Source organism: Acartia tonsa, chromosome 5, assembly GCF_053477335.1.
Source record: "Acartia tonsa isolate MP-2025a chromosome 5, ASM5347733v1, whole genome shotgun sequence".
NCBI lineage: Eukaryota > Metazoa > Arthropoda > Copepoda > Calanoida > Acartiidae > Acartia > Acartia tonsa.
Window position 1 is genome coordinate 10,847,512 of NC_137264.1, and position 23,046 is coordinate 10,870,557.

Here is a 23,046-nt window from a genome sequence, read left to right on the forward strand (position 1 = left end):
TTATAGACAAAATGCCATTACAGAAATTGAAGAAAATGATTTGTGTTATTAAAAAGTACTAAAAATGATTCATAAAAGCTTCACATTGTATTTAGCTTACCCTACATAAATCATAAAAATATTTTTGGCCCTAAAAATGTTAGTCTGGCTTACTAAAGACTTGTTATGTAAAGGGTGTCAAAACTTTACTAATTGAATTTTTAGTCTATCAATTTATATTGAAATCTTGTTGTAAAAACGTATGTTTATATTCTTTATCATTTTTCATAACATAATTGGTATGTTTCATTCCTTGAAATGGTAAATTATTTCATATGTATGAATAATAAAATTATTAATATAAAAAGTTGTTAACCTATTATGTTGTTTATGATTTCTTACGTAACGCGGCATTCATTAGAACTAATGCGCACTACCTTTGCGAAACCGCTTGTTCAACACTTTTCTCACATTTTGCATCAATTTTATGGTATTCCAAGTTTTTTTATTTGCAAATTTTAATTTAAGTTATTGTGCAATCAGTGTTTTGTTAAGTTTTTAACTTTTAAAGCAGTGACGATAGCGTAAACAGCATTTTTTAATGTCCCAAAAGTTGTGAAAGTTTTTGACGTGATTTTGGTCAAGTTTGTGTTATTATTTCAATTTGTGTACTAAAATTAAAGCAATAAAAATGAACAGAAAAAGGACAAAAATCACACCTCAATATGAAGACATGGGTGATGAGAAAAAATGCAAAGAAATTTGGAAGCCTGAAAACTGGGAAAACGTATTTGAAAATTTGCGAAAAATGCGCGTAATTCGCAATGCTCCTTGCGACCTGGGCAAGTCAGACACGAGTAAATTTTCGGAGAAGGAGCGGAGATTTCATTGTCTTGTGGCCTTAATGTTGTCCAGTCAAACCAAGGATGAGGTCAATCACGCAGCCGTCACAAGATTGAAAGGTAAGTTTTGGTTAATTAATTTACAATTTGTTGAATAAATCTGTTGTAAAATATTAGAGCTCTAGAGAATCTATTACTTTTATTATTTTATTATGAACAAGATCATCAGATTATATTTAAAGGTATAACACACACATTGTAAGTGCTATTGGGATAAGTTGAATTGAATGTTTCCATTTTCTAATCATTGACTAAAAAAGCAAAAGTTTAGAATCTTAGAAGGATCGATACATGTTTTATCTGGTGTATTGTTGTGTAAATAGGTTCATTTCCCTTTGAAGCTCTGCATTTAGACTTAGCTCTTGACAAAATAATGAAATTGAATTTGAAGAAATCAATTAAATTAAACTGTACACACAAGTTCCGAGAAAAAATATTATTATATATAAAGTTTGAATCAACTGCAAGACTTCATATTCTGCTCATTACCTTAACTTTCGTTCCATTTAACTTGCTTTTTTTTCAGAACACGGACTTACAGTGGAGAATATACTAAAAACAAGTGATGAAAAGTTGGGTCAGCTTATCTACCCCGTGGGATTTTGGAAAACTAAAGTCAAGTTTGTGAAGGAAGCATGTCAGGTTCTCAAAGATGAATATGATTGTGATATACCAAGAACAGTTAAAGATCTCTGTAATCTTAAAGGTAAGAAAAAAGATCTAAGAATCGAGAAGTTAAAAAAAGAACAAAGTTAAGACTATTTTATGCATTGATTAAAGGGGGGGGGGGGGGGGCGTAATGACATAAGCTCTTAAACCGTGAGCAAAATGGTCTAAATATTGAGCTAGACCCTTCAAACTTGGTATATAAGCTTAGTCCTATAGGTATTACATCTAAATGGCAAAAAAATCCAAAAATTTTTATTTTTAGGTTAGGTTATGACGTATGAGGGGATGTACAGACAGACTGGAATACGAGTATAGAGTAGCTCCGATACAATTAAATATCAATAATATAACAAGGTATTTCTAAAAAATATAACATTTATTAAGCAATTAAAACTGGTTAGAATAGGCAGATTAATGGGATTATTATTATAGGATATATTTAATATGATATCAATTAAAGGCTTGGACGTCCTGTTTCTTAGTTAGGTAAGAAACGACGTACTTAAACACGTGGGAAATATAGATACCGCCAGCCTAGACTTATAGGCTTGTATCTAACCGAATGCAGACGGGAGGAAGCGTATTCACTCTTTGGCCTGCAACAATCAACTAACTCTCAACACAGCAGGATGGAGTATAGTGGCGGTTACAAGTGGAGGTCTGACTCAGCCAGAGAAGTATAGGAATGTGGACAGGGATGGGGATACATAAACTTGGATGGTGAATACCACACTTGCCCCCTCTGAGGGAATATGAAATATTCCCTCACAGTTGACCTGCACGCCTGCTTCTGCGGGTTGCTGTTGTACTCGCAGGTTCTTCGATTGCGGCCATAGCCCTCTCTACGATATCAACAGGATTGGGTTCTGAGGAAGTAGGATCTTCTGGAGCTGCTGGAGGCTCTGGAGCAACAGCATTCTGGAGGGCCAACACGCCCTCACAGGGAGCCGTGGCTACTGGATCTTCAGAGGCAGCGCCAGCCTGCGGATTAACAGGTAGATCAATTCCAGATGGAAAGAGCTCACTGATTTGAGCATCGAGCTCTGTGTCACTGTTTTCCTCTGCAGGATCCAGGACCTCTGGATTGCCTTCTCTATCGGTGGGCCTGTACTCATCAGAGCACTCAGAACCGCCATAATGAGAAATCAGCTCAACTCCATCATCATCTGGCCGGGGTACGTCCCCAGCAGGAAGAGATGCCTCTATGGTCGCCACATTCTGCCCAGGTACATTCATAATATTACAACGAGTATTAATATATTTAATTACCCTGTCAAGAGTTTTGGTCCAACAGTCGACTAGTGGCCTCAATGACCGTGGTCATTCGTGATTTTAACTCAACGGTCGAGTCCTCAGAGACAGTGCGAATTTTTTCGCGCAAAGTTTTGCGGTTCCGCAGAAATTCTGCGGAAATTTCAATAAGGCGCTTGCCATGTTGTATATATGCTTTCTCAACAAATGAAGCATTGCTAGCAATTTTAGATTCCAGACTTCTCTGGAAGGGGAGAAGAGCTTCCTCCATTGCTTCTTTTACAGTGGAGGATAGGACTTTTTTCCATTCCTCAGCAGTCACCCAAAAAGCCTTAGGCTCAATTTTGCTTTCTGCTAATGTCTCTTTCTTTTTAGGGGGTAATGGAGGCGGTTGAATTTCCACCTTAGCCTTTTTGGCTACTGGGCCGCCGCTGCCTGTTGGTGTTGGCGGACGTTTTTCTACCGCTTTTGGGGCAGATTTTACGGCGACTACCTCCAATTCAGGTGAGGCACTACGTTTTGGTGGCGATTCCACCCGATTTTTTTGCGGTTCCCCTCCCCTATTTTGTTCCATTAGAGGCCTGGCCCTAGGCCTGGCTTTATCGGAATATTCGTTGGCCTCTAAATTTTTAGCCTGCCGCAATTTTTCTTGCAAGTCAAGGAGTTCCTTTGGAACATCTTTTCTCGCGGTGCGGTAAACGTGGATCGATCTTGAGACACATTGAAGTTCACTGAGGTTTTCAGGGTTGCGCGGCGGTTTTACTCGCGGCTGATACCTGTTCTCGTCAGGTTCATAGTAGGCTTCCTCAGGGCCGCCCTGGGGATAGCCATGATTGCTGTCATAATAATAGTCCTCTTCATTGTAAAAGGGTGCCTCTTCATATTCTCGACGGTATGAAGAGTGACCGGCCCCATGGGAGTGGTGAAAACCCCTTGATAAATTCCGCCTGGGATATCCTAAAACAAAAATAATAAACTTAAAATTAAGGGTCATTAATTCCTTATACCGAATAAGGAAATATTTTTACAAAGACGACCTTTAGGGACGACAATCTTATAGGTATATATGTCTGATACAGGTCGTCCGTTTTTGGGGATTAGTTTTCCCCATTATTTGTAAAATCCCGCAATTCGTGTGTTTCACTCGTACCTCCTTCTTTGTACGCGTGAATTTTGGTGCAGGCTAATATGTAAATGATAAAAGCGACGCATAATAACGACCCTATTCCTGTAAGGATGGCTGCTACCACAAGCACTATATGATACCAAGTACTAGATAGAAAATCAACCACCTTATGATACGTTTGAATAAACCAGGAGTCAGTTATTTTTACTTCAAAATTATTGGAGTCTGCGGCAAGTTGGCTGAGGTATAATTCCTCGGCACTTTCTGAGAAATTAGTTTTTTCTAGGCTTTGCCAAGAATGATATAGAAATAGGCTAATCGGTTTATCCATAAGATATTGGTTTACATTTAGAATTTGCATACCCTGCCCTTGATTCCCAAGGAATTTTCCTTGGTACAAATGTAAGAAAATTGGATTTTCGGAACATTTAGTCGGAGTTAAATGGGTGGTGTTAACCAATCTGCGTGAAAATGGTGATATTCCCATAGTCTTATTATTGATTGAAACCGAGAAATGATCCACAAAACAGGGTAAATTTTCTCCCAAAGAAACATTGACTTTAAGACCATCGCACTGTATTACTAAATCCAGCTCACCGAGCGCCCTAACTAGTTTTTTACGATGAGTCTGAATACTGCTTTTAGACAGAAAATGGTTCTGTAAACAGCGAGTTTCGGGGACAATTAATTTATTATATTGTTGGTAGGAATAGAAAATCTCTAGTGGTAACATGTCATCTTTTTCTTTAGCGTTTAAGAGTGGGAAATATGGTTTTATAGAATTTGTGAACCATACCATTAAGTTATCAATATTAGTTTTGTAATAAAATAATTCGGGAATTAGATTTTCAAAATGTTTTTTATCTTTAAGTTCTAGCGCTAGCGTAATTTGGGGATCGATCACTAGATATTTTTGGGCACCCTGTTCTCCTTCAAATGTAAACAATGAAATATTAAAGATGTCTACCGTTCGCCAAGGAGAAGTGAATTTTTGTGCGCTATCAGTTTTATCATCTGAGATAATTCTATCGTAGCCTATTCTCAGATTGTGATCTAAACAATTGTTTCCCACCCAGTGACTGCCCAGGTAACAGCCCGCTTTTGTTTGTAATAATTCAACAGGCTCAGCCTAAACCCCTATTTGTTTTTCCTCAAATGTCCCAGGGATAAAAATGCCGTTAATGGTTACGCCGTTTCCCTCGCAGGCGGGGTCGATGCCGTTAAGGAGGTCGTTGGGGTAAGTAAGTGTCCCGTTTACCAGGAAACGCGTGTATGACATCTGGTGTTCATACACTGAGACTGATTTCCCTTCAAAGTTAAATATTTTAGTTTTGGACATGGTGTAACAGTCTTCATAAGTTACGAGGTTCGGTATCTCCACGAGTGCTGGAGCAGCGAGGTGTATGTGGCTATATCTGCCACAATACCAGTAATGAGTACTGGTTCGGAGGTGGCAACGAATTCCAGGTATAATTTTTCTTTCAACCTTTTGCAGCAGGTGAAATTGTTTTTGTTCAATATTGGTAATATTAAGAAACGCAGCGCATTCAGAGATTTTCAAACGCGGATTTTCGTTTGCTACACATTGAGTCGCATCTATTTGTATTATTTCGGACGCATTTGATTTTGCCAAAATAATAAAAAGCCCCAAGAATCCCAAAATAAATTTACCTCGAGCTCCTGGTGCCTTTGCCAAATGATGCTGCATTTTATTTTTATGCTTCTCGTTTTTCTCTGAAATATGTTAATTAGTTAGTTTTAACATATATTTTTTTTGTTTATTTTCGTTATTATACATACGTAGATTAAGCTATATACATTTGCCACCTTGGTTTTATATAATTATACATTTTATATACATTTTATTTCTTTCTTTTAATTGGATTATGCAGTCCGATTTGGACATGTATGCGGTTATCCCCCCCTTGTGACCTAGTTTTTCTTTCTTCTTCTAATATATACTTGGGTACTATGCTTTGTTTGTTAACATTAATAACCTTTTCAGGGCTGGATTGTTTGGGTCTTTGTGCGAAGAAAGAAGCCTCGGACGGGACGGTTTCTTCCAAGAAACTATTTTCGACGTGGATGTGAGGACCGGATGACCGATCTGCGCCAGGGGGTTCTTGGTCTTTGGGCTGAGACTCAAATGGTGAGTTTTTTTCCATTATATCCCCTCCCCCATCACAATCCACCTCCCCCTGGGGTAAGTCCTGACTAGTTTCAGGGTTTTCTTCTATAAAATCGTCACCATCGTTATCTAGGTAGGTAAAATCGTCATTTTCCATACCTTTATTATCGTTTATTTCGGTTTGCCCGGTATTATCTATGGTCAATAGGCCGACTCAAGATGCAAAATTTTTTGGCGCGCTATTTTAACCCATTCTATTCATAAATATAAGACTATTGATACCTTTAAAAGTGTTCTCAGACTATTTTTTCAGCAATATGTCAAATTCGAATTTCATAAAAAAGGGGAAGGTTCCCCCCTGGGGGTGAAATTTTTTTTTCTTTCAAACCATGGCTTTATACACCTTCCTGAATTCGTCTTGAAGAGTACATTAAGAATCAAAAAACGTTTTTAAAAAATATTGATCCCAGAAAAAGTTATCCTCAAATAACCGTCAAAATCACCTGATTTTGCTAAAATGGCCAAAATTGTTAGTTTTTTGAGAATAGCTCTTGCTATGATCAAAATATTTTAAAATCGTTTTTTGATCCTTAATGTACTCTTCAAGACGAATTCAGGAAGGTGTATAAAGCCATGGTTTGAAAGAAAACAAAATTTCACCCCCAGGGGGGAACCTTCCCCTTTTTTATGAAAATCGAATTTGACATATTGCTGAAAAAAAGCTACTAGAACACTTTTTTTGGTATCATTGGTCTTGATATCATAAAAGGAATGGGTTGAAATAGCGCGCCCATTGAATTTCAAAAAAAGTGGTAATTCTGAGTCGGTCTAATGGTCAAGGTTATTTCCTCAGACGGGACGATTTCCTCAATTGGAAAGACGTTAAAGGAAAGTGTTTCCCCCAATAATTCTATTTTAGAATCTATTTTTCGTATTTTATCTCTACTAACAACTTGGTTAGTTTTTATTGGATTTGATCCAAAGGGACTGAGTTCAAAAAGGGCCTCTGAGAATTTTTTTGTTACAATAAAAGGACCCCCATAGAAAGATTGCAATTTTTTACTGACCCCTATCTTGACTAGGTTAAAAAATGCAAAGCATACGTCGTTAACGAAAAGGGGAGATGAAGCCTTCCTAGATTTATTTTGAAACTCTAAATAGATTTTAGATTTTTTGGAAACCTGTGCAATAATTTCTTCCAAATTTTTTAGGTAGTTTAAGTAAGACCTGCAGTCAATGTCCTGCCTTTTCTGCAAGATTGGAGAAAAGAAATCGAGATTGAGAGTTGGTTGTCTGCCGAACATAAGGTAATATGGCGTATACCCCGTTCTTCTAGACGTACTAGAGTTAATTACAAAAGTGGTCAAAGCTAATTTTCTTGCCCAGTCTTTACTTTCGAATCGGTCATCGGATCTTAGACCTGCATAAATGCTTTGATTATGCCTTTCACATGGGTTACTATTAGGGTTTCTTGGGGGAATAAGTTTAGTTTCGATACCTAGTTCATCCATAACTTTTTTGAAAACTTCCCCAGTAAAATTTGTTCCCCTGTCACTCCTCAATGACCGAAATAAGCCGTAGGTGGGTACCACCTGTTCAAGGATGACCTTCACCGTGCTTTCCACGGTGGCATCCTTGATGGGGTGAGCGATAATGTACCTAGAGAATAGGTCAACTAGGATAAATATGTAACGGACATGTTGTCCTTGGAAATAGTTAGGGGTTAAAGGACCGATAAGGTCTACTGATACCTGGCCAAAAATCTCGTGACTAATGGCTGAATGGGTGATAGGTTGTTTGTGTTTAGGTACCTGCCCTATTTTTCTTAGGCAGGTAATACAATTTTTGATGCGTGATTCGACAAACTTATTAATTCCTATAAGGAAGAATCTTTCATTTATCTTGCGTATTGTTTCGTTAACCCCCTTGTGACCTATACTATTATTATGTGCCAATTCAAAAACTTTATTATATAATCCAATGGGTACGACGGGTCTTTCAATGAATGTTCCATTGCTAAGAGGTTGTCTAAATATTAGAAGTCCTTCCATAACGTATAAATGTTCTATTAATTTAAAAAGGACCTCTTTCCGGCCGGTTAGTTCAGCTTTTTCAAAACTCGACAACTTTTTTTCGAATATCCACCTACGAATTTCAGATAATACTTGATCTTTTTGTGTTTCAGATTGCCAAACATTGTGCACACCGACTTCCGAAGCCGCATGTAACTCAAAAATCTGGTCTTGGTATGGGCAATCCTGTTCATAAGGATCCAAGGTAAATGAGCTAGTACATTTTTCACAATCGGTTTCCTTATGTTCTTTGCATAAAAATTGCCCTCTAGATAGATTGTCGGCATTGCAATGGTCCCTACCCTTCCGATGAATTACTGTAAAGTCAAAACTTTGGATAAAGAAAATCCATCTCAGAGTTACACCATTTATTGTTCCTTTTTGCCATTTTTTGTAATGAACTAAGGAAATCGAATCTGTGCGCACAATAAAGTTTCTAAATCTTAAATAATGAAGAAAGGTTTTAAGAACAAATACTAGACATGCTAATTCGCCTTTATAACTTGGATAATTTTTCTCTGCCCCGTTACATTTTTTGGAACATATTCCAATAATTCTTTCTTCCCCCCCCTGGTTTTGGCTGAGAATTCCAGCGAAATAACTCGTAGAAAAATCTACGTCTACTATAAAGGGGTTAGGATTATCCCACTGGGGATAGCCTTTACTTATAGAATTTGAGAACATATTTATGAAATTTTCCCAATCTTTTGATAGGGAATTGGTCCATTCGATAACTTTATCGTTTCTGTGTTCGTCTAGGGTACAAGAATTTTTCGCATAGGATGGGAAATAGGCCCTATAATAATTGGAGAAGCCCAGGAAACGCTGGAGTTCCTTGCCTGTCCTGGGCCTGCTCCAATTTTTAATTTGTTCTAAATATGCGGGGTTCATTTTAAGTCCTTGGGAACTGACTATATGACCTAAATATGTACATTCGGATGTGAAAAATTTACATTTGGCTAGATTTAACTTAAGTTTTGCTATTTTTAGGACTCCGAAGAGTTTTCTGAGATGCTTCAGATGTTCCTCAACATTCTTTGAGAATATAATAAGATCATCAAGGTAAGAAATTATAAATTCGTATAAGCCAGGGATAAGGGTTAGGACTCTGTCCATCAAATGGCAGAAAACACTTGGCGCGTTACACAGTCCGAACGGCAGTTTCTTGAAAAGATACTGCCTGTTAAGGGCTGTGAACGCTGTCAAGTGTTTACTTTCCTCCGAAATGGCTAGCGCATGGAATGCGCTAGTCAAGTCGAGGGTGGTAAATACATTGCCAGTGCCTAATTTTTCTAAATTACTAGAAATCAGGGGAAGGGGCCAATTAATTTTTCGTGTTACACTATTAAGCGCACGAAAATCGATAACGAACCTAAGCTTGCCTTCCCCCCCAGCCGTTGGTTTTTTCTTTACCGCAAAGATTGGGGAGGACCACTCGCTGTAGCCCTCCTCAATGACGCCCCCCCTTAGCCAATTTTCAATTTGTTCTTTTAATTTGGCTTCGTATAATGGGTTTAATTGAATGTTTCTAGCCTTAATAGGTTTAGCCCCGGGGATCAAGTCTATTTTATACTGTAAGAGATCGCAGTTACCGATATCGGCATCGTCAACCGAAAATATATCGAAATGATCAAGGCATAATTTTACTACCTTTTCCTTCATCCCTGGGTTATTTTTGATAAAATCACTATTTTCTAAGTCTAATTTTTCTTTAATGAATTTAATTCTTTTAAGAAGTGTAGTTCCTGACAATTCATTTATTTGATTAATACTTTTATTGCAGGAATTTGGGGAATCTGATTCGAATTCAAAGCAATATCCAACTTTAACGTTATCCAATAAGGTAATATTTTTTCCTGCTAAATTGACAAAATTTACCCAACATTCTCCCTTCTCATTTACATTATAAATACCCTCCATAAGCATCAAACCGTTATGGCTTGTCATTTTAGAATTATTTGGGGATATATACAGCTTCCTATTTTTTTGATGGATAGGTATTGTTATCACTGTTGTATTCCCCCCCGGCAAGAATGTTGTTTTCTTTGCTAATTTTACGCATGTTTTATTTTGTTTTAATGTCCCAGTCCCCCCTTGGTTACTCCAATTTATTCCTGGGATAAGGGAGTTTTGTTCCGTATGAACATTATTTGTAGGAATCAAGGGTATGTTTTTACTTTCTTCAACTATGTTAATTGTTGAATTTTCTATTGGGATTTGCTCGCCAGTAGGGAGCTCAAAGGACAACTTATCTAGTAACAAATTAATTCGATTAACTTTGAGAAATTCATATCCTAGATTTATAATTTTAGACGTTGTTTCAGGGATGTAAAACGTTTCTTCGAATATTTTATCTGACCCATCAAAGCTGAATTTTAAACTTACGTGTCCTATGATATTTACGGGTTTTAAATCTACAGACAGAGCGCTAAGATTGGCAGGGGTGAATGTGATTTTATTATCATCTAAGATTTCTTTAGAAATAAGGGACCTAAAGTTGTTTCCTGTATCCACTAAAGCGTGTTGCAGGAATTCCCCCCCCACGGGATTAAGAACTTTTAGTTTTGCACAGATAGGCATTATAAAATAAATTATATTTTTAGTCGAAGCCTAAGATGCATATTTTCCAAGATTCCCACCTCAGTGGTTAGACGATGGTAATCCTCACACAGAGATTTCCTGTGTTCCAGGTATAGTTGTCTGTCGAATTTTTTCAAATAATGAAATGTTTTAACAATATGGTTAATTGTTAAAATAATTTTATATAACTTTCTGGGTTTCATTAAGTTTTTTTATTAAGCGCTTTTCAGCTCCAGAAATTTCTTAATAAGCATGAGAATGTTGATAGTTCTAAAGAAACTATTAAACTTTAATACGGGTCCTTATTTATATACTTGGATATATGATAAAAACCTATCGGGATAAAATTAAACTAAAAAGTTTTCGAAAGGTTGAAAGGCTACAAAGTAGCTTAAAAATAAGTGTTCAGCTTGCAACTAACAAGACATTAAAAACAGACTGACTTATTTTTTGATTTATATCTGTATTTATACAAACTATGGTTTTACTAGTTAGTATTTGATTCACAATATCAAATAATATAAAGTTAGCGCTGAATTACAGCTCAAAAAATATTAGATATGACTAATATAATAAAGAGGGTCAATGATGACTGATTTATTATTCTGATATTGTTAGTATTTATACTTAATTTTTCCACCTATGGGGTAGAACAAGCTTATATATTTACTAAAGTATAATTAATGCTGAATATCAGCTTCAAAAATAAGATGTGGTTTGTAGTAACTGCTTTGATAGTAACTGGCCTTGATTAATAATATGCATTCACTTTTATATAGACCTTTTATTCCGCTGATAATCCTAGCGGAAGCTAATAGAACTAAGTTTATTTTATTCTGCTAGTAATCCTAGCGGAAAATAATTTAATCAAAATGTTTTAAGATTTTATTAATCACGTTTTTTTTTAACTGCTGCTTAATTGCAGCTCAAAAAATCAGAGAGTAAATGATAACAACAAAGAACTGAAGAACAACTGTGTTAGATTTGGAAATTTGTTTGTATTTATACAGATTTTCCAGTAGACCCCCCCCCTTCTTAATCTTATTATTTACTTATACGGACTGCGGTAGCATTCTAGGCGACATCTTTCGGATACATAATAAATTAAATATAGTTCTATTATTGTCACTGTACAAAATGCAATAATATTTATCCATATGAATAAGTTATTATACATAATTGCTGAGATATTTCAGCTACAAAAATCAGAGGCTAAGAGTGTGCAACTCTCAGATAAAATAGATACTGAGGATTCAACTCAAAAATCATTGTTTATATACAGATAATTCGCTTAAGTTCCCCTAGCGGTTAAAAATTGAACTAGAATGTTTTAGATTCTAATATATATACATTCAAAATACACGATATTTACATTTTAGATAGATCATGCGATATTAAAAATAAATACTACTAAATAGAAAATAGGTATTCACTTGTTAGCTTCTTGATAAAGACTATTAGATTTTAAAAAATGGAAATATTAAGTGCATGTGAAATGCTCCTCAGGTTACTTCCCTATTTCCCCCAATTTCCTGTATCAGCTACATATGGATAGGGAAAGGAGGGGGAGGAGTTTATTTTGCGTTGCTTAGTCAGACTTAATAATAATAATTTGTTTTATTTTTTCGCGCCAAAGCATTGCTTGGCAAGGGATATTTGATATTAAGGAATTTGCAAGCTTAGCTTGGCATGGGATATTTTGTTTATCTTTCATATCAAAATATGAAATTCATTCAGCAAATTTTTATTTTCTGGGATAGGGACAATTAATATCGCATAAATCCACTTTTACATCTAGTGGACGTGATTTTTAACAATCGCTTGTACATATTTATCTATTTCAGATTCCTCGCTGGCTTCCTGATCCATTTGGTTGATAGTTTTACGCGCATACTGCTCAGGTATTTTATTACTATTACTTGGAGCTTTTCTAGGCGTGAATTTACTCCGTGTTTTACCAAAGCGGGACTCAGGATGTGGGGGCTCCCCAGCTTTCTTTTTGTTGCAATTCTGCACTACATGGCCAGGGATATTACAATGCCAGCATTTAATATTTTTACTCCTCCCATTAAAGGCTCCTATAACGCCCTCGATTTGATCCCAAGCAATAGGATCATCCTCATGATCTACCCAAGAGGGAACCTCGTCAGGTTCTTCGGTTAAGTTTTCCTTATACATTGCCGTGTTAGTGGGGATATTATCTTCGATAATGCTGATTATGGGTTGTTTTTTCGTTTCCGCAGAATTTTTAGGTAGGAACATTTCCATGGCTTGAGAATAGCAAGCCGAAAGGTTTTCCTTGCTAATATGACCAGACCCATCCCAATTAACGTATCTTTGTCCGAGGTTAATAAGTTTATTCAAGTAAGCGTTGTAATCGTCCAAAAATTGCATACTCTCAACGTAATTGGCCATGTCCATGGCAAGGTTGGTATACAGCAGATTTTTGCTAACGTTAAGATAGAATTCTTTCCACTTCTTTTTAGGTATGAGGCCAGGATTCATGAGTTTGAACACCCTAAGTTTGTTTTCAAAATAGGTGTCAAGGGGTTGATTAGTCTCCTGTTTTAGGTTGTAGAAGTACTGCGAGGCTACTTCTGGATCCGAGAAAGGAGTGACCAGCCTCCTAATCATCAGGTAATAACTTAAGGCAGATAAGGCCTGATTTCTTTCAGGCGTAATTAGGTCTCCTAATCGTTCCCCTCTAGAGTCATAAATTCGCTGGTATAAAATATCCTTGAAAAGGATTGGGTCACAGATTCTGTATGTCTTTGCAACCCTCCACATATTAGAGAAGAAATTATCAAAGTCGGCCCTACCGTCCCACCTAGGGGCATCCCTCGCAAAATCGGAATCCCATTTTTGTCCCTTAATAAAGCATTCTTTAATAAAGTCATCGTCGGCGGCGCTAGTTGTTGCCGCTGCGGCTGTGCCTGTGTTTGGCGTGTTTCTTGTAGAGGGTCTTGTTGCTACATTGGGTGCAGACCGTGTAGGTCTACGGAGGGGCTCTAACGACTTAATCCTATCAGGGATAAAGGGAATCCTCTCTAATAAGGTTTTTTCATATTCTGTTAGAGAAGTTTCTCTTACATTCATCCAATTGTCATTATCCGCCGGACCTATAAAGCCTACAATTGAATAGGCCATACAACCTGGGGCTGTCATCCTATCCTTGGCGACCCATTCGACCACGTTTATCTTTTGCTGAACCGATATCCGGTCATAAAAAGTGGCATTAATTGAATCATCACCTATGGTGTTAAAATGAGTCATGTTAAGACTTTCGTTTAACGTTTTTTCCGCAAACAATGGGCCAAGATTTCCGTCCGCTGGGAGTTTTGATACTCTACGTTTTAGATCTAAGATGTCGGTGTCGGCTAATAATCTGCGATGTGATTCCGTGTCCTTAAACCCTGCCCATTTTGTTTCTATTTCGAGCTTCATAATCTCGGATTCTTGTTTTATTATATCTCTATAATGTGACGAGTATTCGTTTAACTTAACATTTAACGCTTCCGATATGAGTTCTTTGATTTTTTCAGGGGAAAGCGGGTCAGCCTGCTGCTGCTGCGAGGTACCAGGGACGGCCGGAGCCGGCGGAGGCGGCGGATTTTTGATTTTATCATTATCCCCTTTCTTGGCATTATCGGTCATGGTGCTGGAGTGTAGTGTTCGTTAACACTGATTTGTCTACCACGAAACTTTTTTAAGAACTTGGGAATATCCCTTTCTTCCTGTTTTAAGGAGAAAATATGGAAATGTGTGAAATTAAATACTAGTGTGAAAATAAAAGGCGGGTTCCTTTTTATCTTTATTTGGCAGTTTGCCACGAAATAATTATTAGAAATATTCTGTAACAAATTGTTACTGTAAACTGTTTCCGTGAATAAACTTAGTTATCAGGAAAATATTAATTTCACTTTGCAATCGAAGCTACTTTACAATTTAATTTTGTCTGTACGCTAATTATCTATACCTTCCCCCCTCAAAAATTGAGTGGTAGACAAGACTGCGCCAAAATGACGTATGAGGGGATGTACAGACAGACTGGAATACGAGTATAGAGTAGCTCCGATACAATTAAATATCAATAATATAACAAGGTATTTCTAAAAAATATAACATTTATTAAGCAATTAAAACTGGTTAGAATAGGCAGATTAATGGGATTATTATTATAGGATATATTTAATATGATATCAATTAAAGGCTTGGACGTCCTGTTTCTTAGTTAGGTAAGAAACGACGTACTTAAACACGTGGGAAATATAGATACCGCCAGCCTAGACTTATAGGCTTGTATCTAACCGAATGCAGACGGGAGGAAGCGTATTCACTCTTTGGCCTGCAACAATCAACTAACTCTCAACACAGCAGGATGGAGTATAGTGGCGGTTACAAGTGGAGGTCTGACTCAGCCAGAGAAGTATAGGAATGTGGACAGGGATGGGGATACATAAACTTGGATGGTGAATACCACAGTTAGGTAAGAAAAACCCTGCGGAAATGGGGTTTTTATTCTTTTTTTGGTCTATTTTGATGTGAAAACTTGCCTTAAAATGTTTTTTCATAGGGTTTTAACTTAAATACACTGTATCTATTCATATGGACATTATTTAAGATGATTCAGCAAGTCGGGGACCGACCCCAGGGGGCTTAGTGGGTGGCCCGCAGGGGTTAAGTTCATTTTTCCCAATATATTTGTTGTGATACATCAAATTATAGGTTTTTTAGGTCAAGGAACTCAAATTCAGAGCTAAAATAAGCATTTGACTAATCTGAAGCTAGCCCCAGCGGGCTAGGTTGGTGGCCCGCAGGGGTTAAGTGCATTTTTTCTAATATATATCTTGTTATATATCAAACTATAGGTTTTTTAGGTCAAGAAACTCAAATTCTGAGCGAAAATTAGCATTAGACTGACTTGAAGCTAACCCCCCCGGGCAAGGTTGGTTTTCTGCAGGGCTTAAGAGCATTTACCTAACCTAACCTAGAAACTTACTTATATTTTTACAGGTTTCTTTCTTGAATAAACTGTGTCTATTAATGAAGACTTTATTTAAGATGATCCAGCAAGTCGGGGACCGACCCCAGCGGGCTAGGTGGGTGGCCCGCAGGGGTTAAGTGCATTTTCCCCAATATATATGATGTGATACATCAAATGATATGTTTTTAAGGTCAAAGAACTCAAATTCAGAGCTAAAATAAGCATTAGAATAATCTGAAGCTAACCCCAGCGGGCTAGCTGGGTTGCCCACAGGGCTTAAGTGCATTTTACCTAAGCTAACCTAGAAAACTTACATTTATTATTTTTTTTAGGTTTTTTTTCTGGAATAAACTGTCCATTCATGAATAAACTGTGTCTATTAATGAAGACTTTTTTTAAGATGATCCAGCAAGTCGGGGACCGACCCCAGCGGGCTAGGTGGGTGGCCCGCAGGGGTTAAGTGCATTTTCCCCAATATATATGTTGTGATAAATCCAATTATAGGTTTTTTAGGGTAAAGAACTCAAATTCAGAGCTGAAATAAGCATTAGACTAATCTGAAGCTAACCCCAGCGGGCTAGATAGGTAGCCCACAGGGCTTAAGTGCATTTTACCTAACCTAACCTAGAAACTTACGTTTAATATTTTTTTTTCAAATAAACTGTCCATTCATGAGGACCTTATTTCAGATGATCCAGCAAGTCGAAGACCGACCCTAGCGGGCTAGGTGGGTGTCCCTCAGGGGTTAAATGCATTTTTTTAAAAAGTATGTGTTGTCATACATCCAACTATAGGTTTTTAAGGTCAAGAAACTCAAATTTACAGCTAATAAAAGCATCAGACTAATCTGAAGCTAGCCCCAGCGGGCTAGGTGGGTTGCCTGCAAGTCTTAAGTGCATTTTACCTAACCTAACCTAGAACCTTACTTGTTTTTTTTTATGGTTTTTTTCTGGAATAAACTGTGTCTATTTATTAGAACATTATTTAAGATTTAAGACCCCAGCAGGCTAGGTGCGTGGCCCGCAGGGGTTAAGTGCATTTTTAGTTGTCATACATAAAATTATAGGTTTTTTAGATCCAGAAATTCAAAGGGGTAGTTTCACAAAATGCATTTGAACTTAATTTAGTGAACTGCATATTTTTTCCTGGTTAATTGGTTAAACTACATTTATATGGCATATATTTGAAAGAATTTAAATTTTGATATTACAATGTTAGCGGTGGAAGAATTTAATATGCTAATAGGATACAATTTTTTAATTTAATGTATACCACATACCACGAAAAAACTAGCATCAGGTTGCTATTGTGTTTATTTAGCTCCAAATTGACTTTAAAAACCTATAGTTTAATGTATAACAATACATTATTTGGAAAATTTACCCCTGCAGGCCAACCACCTAATCCGTGGGGGTTAGCCTTAGGTCAGTCTAATCCTTAAAATAGCTCTGAATTTGAGTTTCTTGACATAAAAAACCTATAATTTGATGTATGACAACACATACTTTAGAAAAAATGCACTACACCCCTGTGGGCCACCCACCTAGCCCGCTGGGGTCGGTCCCCAACTTGCTGGATTATCTAAAATAATGTCCTTATTAATAGACACAGTTTATTCAAGGAAAAAACCAAAAAAGAATAAGTAAGTTTCTGGGTTAGGTTAGGTAAAATGCACATAAGCCCTGTGGAAAATCTACCTAGCCCGCAAGGGTTAGCTTCAGGTAAGTCTTATGCCAATTTTAGCTCTGAATTTAAGTTTCTTGACCTTAAAAACCTTTATTTTGATATATAACAAGATCTATATTGGAAATAATGCATTTAACCCCTGTGGGCCACCAACCTAGCCCGCTGGGGCTAGTTTCAGATTAGTCTTACGCTAATTCTAGCTCTGAATTTGAGTTAACTGACCTAAAAAACTTATAATTTGATGTATCGCAACATATACATTGGAAAAAATGCACTTAACCCCTGCGGGCCACCCACCTAGCCCGCTGGGGTCGGTCCCCAACTTGCTGGATTATCTAAAATAATGTCCTCATTAATAGACACAGTTTATTCAAGGAAAAAACCAAAAAAGAATAAGTAAGTTTCTAGGTTAGGTTAGGTAAAATGCACATAAGCCCTGTGGAAAATCTACCTAGCCCGCAAGGGTTAGCTTCAAGTCAGTCTAATGCTAATTTTCGCTCAGAATTTGAGTTTCTTGACCTAAAAAACCTATAGTTTGATATATAACAAGATATATATTAGAAAAAATGCACTTAACCCCTGCGGGCCACCAACCTAGCCCGCTGGGGCTAGCTTCAGATTAGTCTAATGCTTATTTTAGCTCTGAATTTGAGTTCCTTGACCTAAAAAACCTATAATTTGATGTATCACAACAAATATATTGGGAAAAATGAACTTAACCCCTGCGGGCCACCCACCTAGCCCCCTGGGGTCGGTCCCCGACTTGCTGAATCATCTTAAATAATGTCCATATGAATAGATACAGTGTATTTAAGTTAAAACCCTAAGAAAAACAATTTAAGGCAAGTTTTCACATCAAAATAGACCAAAAAAAGCCTAAAAACCCCATTTCCGCAGGGTTTTTCTTACCTAACCTAACCTAAAAATAAAAATTTTTAGATTTTTTTGCCATTTAGATGTAATACCTATAGGACTAGGCTTATATACCAAGTTTGAAGGGTCTAGCTCAATATTTAGACCATTTTGCTCACGGTTTAAGAGCTTATGTCATTACGCCCCCCCCCCCCCCCCCCTTTTACATAAATAATTTTGATTTTACTCTGGTTTGCCATTGAATTATTTTCTTTTTTCTTTGCGCAGGAGTTGGTCCAAAGATGGCGTACCTGTGCATGTCCTCTGCCTGGGGGGAATGTGTTGGCATTGGAGTGGATACCCATGTACACAGGATAGCCGCCAGAATGGGATGGACAGAAAAGGAATGTAAAACTCCCGAGGCCACAAGAAATGCGTTGGAATCATGGTTGCCCCAAGACAGGTAAACAAAATGTTAAATAGATTATGAAGAATTCCACATTTCACCATTGTCTATTTTCTAAAACTAAAACTTGCCTAGGTATACTTGTTTGTTGTATATAGTAATAAGCATCTTATACCATATTCTATGATTATTTTCAAACTAAATGCTTACTTATAGATGGAGAGAAGTGAATATTTTACTAGTTGGATTTGGCCAGCAGATATGTTCACCTATCGGGCCTAAATGTGGAGAATGTCTAAACAAAGATTTATGTCCCACGGGTCAAAAATGGACTCCTTCACCCAAAAAGAAGACTCCTACACCAAAAAAGAAAACCCTAAGCAAATAATCATATCATTTTTGAATCTGTTAAGACTGACATTATGTACTATGTACATTATAAAAAGTATTTACCTAGTTTTTGTTAAAACAGTACCTGATTTGACAGTTAACCAGTGTTTTTTTTTAGATTTTTTAGATTGATAATGAATTATGACTAAATTTTGGGAATGAATTCTTCTAAATCACCATATTTTATAATGCAGGCAGCTAAACCTAAACGAAAGGCAACCAAAGCTGTTTTAGAAACCCCCACCAAACTTACTGTTAAACAAGAACCTTTTGACGCAAATATTATCAAATCAGAGCCATTAGACATTGAAAATCTAGTACAAAGTATAAAACCCGAAATTGCAGATTTTAAGATAAAGCAAGATTTTTGTGATTTACCACCAGTGAATGAATCAGCAACATGGTATCCTAACAATTGGGAGTGTTTGTATGGGAATATTAGAAAAATGCGGGAGGACCGGACGGCCCCCGTTGATACTATGGGCTGTGATAGATGTAATGATATTGACGCTTCTCCTAAAGTACAAAGGTAAAACTTTCTTACAGTTAAAAGAAAAGTTGTAAAAGGAAAACTTGAATTGACGGCTTGTGTGTGTGTGTGTATAGCCATAGTTTCTTAGTATTTGGACCAAGCTGTCATTGATTGATTGATTGATTAGCCATAGTCTCTTAGGGTTTGGACCTAAGTATTCATGGAGTAGGCTGAGACACTTTAGTATAGCCACTAGGGCTATCAAGCTCCACGTTCAAGCACATTATGACTTGGCCCGCTATCTCATGAGAGCTACTCATTATTACCTCACCCTCGCCGAGTATGGCAGGTACCAAGTAGTCATAGATAAAATAAATTGAATAAACGTGTTTGAGTTGAATACGCTTTGTTAATGCTCGTTTTCTCTATATGTACATTTACTTTAGTACTACCAATTTTTAAATATTGATATTCGATAACATAGTGTAATTTTAAAAAGTTGATTTTGATGTTTGGATTTAAACATATCATTGTTTTAGATTCCAGTGTTTGATAAGTTTGATGCTATCAAGTCAAACTAAAGACGAGGTAAATTTTGCTGCCATGACAAGATTAAGAGAACACGGCCTAACAGTGGAAAATATTATTGAGACAAGTGAACAAAAAGTTGGGGAGCTCATTTACCCTGTGGGCTTCTGGAAGACCAAGGCTAAATACATCAAAGAGGTTGTTAAAGTTCTAAAAGTAAGTTTTATACTTATTATCATAATTTTACCAATAAAACATTCTTAATCTAAAAAGGTGACTTATAATTGGCAACATGTACTTTCTGTACCTTATTTAATACTAGCGGCTGCGCTCTTAGGATCTGTGACTAGAGCTCTGCATAAAAGAAAAATATTCTAAAACTATCCAAAGACTTATATAAAAATTTAAAAAGTCCAAAATCATTCCGGGACCTATGTGAAGCTTCCATAAAATGGAGAACTTAATCGGTTCAGTAGTTATTATAGTCTTAAGCTACAGACAAAAACCTTATTACTTTAATGATAAGATAAAGGAATCATTTTAGGATATGATAAGCTTTAGATTAGTCATATAATTTTTGGTCTCATTTATACATAAAGAAAAATGTCACAATGCCCTAATCATAATGAATTTTTAGGAACAATATGACTGTGACATACCACGGTCCGTCAAGGACCTGTGCAAGCTGAAAGGTGTTGGTCCAAAAATGGCGCATATTTGTATGAGCTCAGCATGGAACGAACCAAGTGGCATTGGCGTAGATACACATGTTCATAGAATTGCAGGTTTGCGTACTTTTTTGGTAGCCCCGCTACGGCTTAATTAGAGTTTTTATTCGGCCGGCCGTCCAGTTTCACTTTAAGATGTTCAAATGTAAGATAAACCAAAGGATTTTGAGAAATATATTTGACCTTGTTATTCTGTTGTAAAATAAAAATCTTTTTCAATAGGTAAGTTTCATTTATATTATTTTAAATTATTTTTTTTTTAATAGATCAAGTTTTAATTTATGTTTCTCTAATAGGAAGACTTGGCTGGACCCAGAAGGAGTGTAAGACCCCAGAGGCGACCAGAATAGCGCTGGAAACCTGGCTGCCACGAGACCTGTGGGTGGAAATCAACTGGATGCTGGTTGGGTTTGGACAGGAGATGTGCAGGCAGGGGATATAGTGAATTTTTAATAAAGATGCCTATCTTGCATTGTAACAAAGAAAATTAAAATTTGATTAACATACATACAGGGTGGGGCAAATAAGACCGGACAAATTCTAACTTCTAAACAAATGAACATAAAATCGTCAATTTTAAAGGTTTTATTGAATTTTAAAAACTGGCAAGCAAAATAGGTATATGACTATTCGATTATTCAATAAAATCGCCGCCAGCCTTTATCACCGCCTCTACCCTCCTCCTCAACCGCCGGCAGGTCCAGGTCAAAATGTACCTGTCCAAGCTGGCGTAGTTCTCCTTGATCGTGGCAATGAGGGAGGTCTTTATGGAATGGGCACGTCTATTGGTGCATGCTTCAAAGTAGCCCCAGGCCCAAAAGTCCATTGAATTAAGATCGGGCTGCTGGGAGGCCACATTTCCCTAGGAACGTGAGTAACCGCAGGATCCAAATTCGCCCAACTTTCAAGCTACCCTTTGACACGGAGGCTCTTATTTTGACCACAGTTGAGCTAAAACGACGTTCTTTATCTTTTTAGAAATGGCAAAAAGTTTTAGCTAGGGTTGTCTGCGCAACCCATAGTCTAAAATGAGTTTTAAAGTTCAATATGGGTCCCTGGAGTCAAGAACCGAGAAATTTTCACGAATTTTCACGGTTTTTTACTTTTTTTACATCTAAAAATCTGCCCCGTTTCGCTTTGCTGGAGTACTACAGCCAAGCCATTTCAGATAGAGAGCTCTAGTCTTTTCTAGTATCTTACTTATGTATCTAACAGTATCCCCAGCAAGTTGCATAACTCTACCTCACCTACAGATATGCTGAGGTCAGATTTAGTGGGCCCTAGTCGAGAATCCAGATTAAATCACCGGCGCATTTTGAATCTGCCTTGTTGAACATATGCGCGGCCAGCTCGTTGTACACGTCCATCTTCGTCCAAAGATTTTTTTGTGCTAAAATGTCATTATCTAAGCTTTTTATAGTGTGGTCAAACGTCCTGATTGGTCAAGTTTTGGCGCTATGGCCGTTTAAAGTTTGTCCAGTCTTATTTGCCCCACCCTGTATTTATCAGGGATCTAAAGGGATGAGACAAAGGCCGATAAATTGAAGTACATCCACAATGATGATACATAAAATTAACCCTTCTGTAGATTAATAATATGGGTTGATTGGTTGAAACTTTTGAACACTTAAATAATGATTCAACTAATCAATCAAAGTTCTCTCTAAAGTCCCCAAAATTTCAAAATATAAAGCTTGCAGCATTCTTGAATATTCCATTATTGAATACCCCTCCAATTTGAATCAGTACTGCTGTTTACGAGATTTATTATAGACTTTTTTACTTATCACTTAATCCCAAAAATTAGACCGGTTGGGCCACGCTGCGGAGAATGCCTAAACAAAGATATTTGTCCCACAGGAAAGAATTGGGTACCATCCCCCAAAAAGAAAGTTTCACCTAAGAAGAAAGTGAATTAAAGAAACCAGTGACATATATGATATATATTTATTTCTTAATGCAGGGTAACATATAAGTTAAATAAAAGTACCTAACTCTTTTGCCATTATTCATTAGATTTGACTATTTGTTGAAACTGCAATTTAGATATCAGTATTATTAAAAAAAGACTGACATCAACGTACCTAGCTACCTCATTTTGTTTTAAGGAAACAAATAAAGAGTTATCAAAGTATTATTTTGGGCTTTTTTTTACTTTGGTAGCTTTTACCTCAAATTTAACTTAAGTTTTTTCTTCTTTTTATTTTCTTAAGTTTAGTCGAAGTCCAAAATTTCTTTCTAATACTGTTTTGTATCAAAATTTTTGAATGCTTAATGTATTATTTTTTTCTCT

General features: G+C 36.8%; 3 protein-coding genes across 6 annotated transcripts in view; 2 read left to right on the forward strand and 1 right to left on the reverse strand.

Moving 5' to 3' along the window:
- LOC145319931 (uncharacterized) overlaps positions 1–23,046 on the forward strand; it is a 137,591-nt gene that overhangs the window by 99,872 nt on the left and 14,673 nt on the right. The gene's annotated exons all lie outside the window — the stretch shown is intronic.
- Positions 1–23,046, reverse strand: part of LOC145318738 (uncharacterized) — a 372,001-nt gene that overhangs the window by 3,479 nt on the left and 345,476 nt on the right. The window lies entirely within an intron of this gene.
- Positions 366–23,043, forward strand: LOC145318743 (endonuclease III-like protein 1). Its single transcript, XM_080160233.1, has 8 exons — positions 366–941; positions 1,408–1,587; positions 18,518–18,692; positions 18,852–19,022; positions 20,202–20,241; positions 20,663–20,810; positions 21,050–21,182; positions 22,561–23,043. The coding sequence occupies exons 1-8, from the start codon at positions 671–673 to the stop codon at positions 22,670–22,672; spliced, it is 1,230 nt and encodes a 409-aa protein (XP_080016359.1). The 5' UTR covers positions 366–670; the 3' UTR covers positions 22,673–23,043.

Coding starts and splice junctions, on each gene's coding strand:
- LOC145318743 (XM_080160233.1), top strand. CDS start 671: ATGAACAGAAAAAGGACAAAAATCACACCTCAATATGAAGACATGGGT. Junction 20,242..20,662: donor AGGTTGTTAAAGTTCTAAAA/GTAAGTTTTATA, acceptor ATGAATTTTTAG/GAACAATATGACTGTGACAT. Junction 21,183..22,560: donor TTTGGACAGGAGATGTGCAG/GCAGGGGATATA, acceptor CCCAAAAATTAG/ACCGGTTGGGCCACGCTGCG.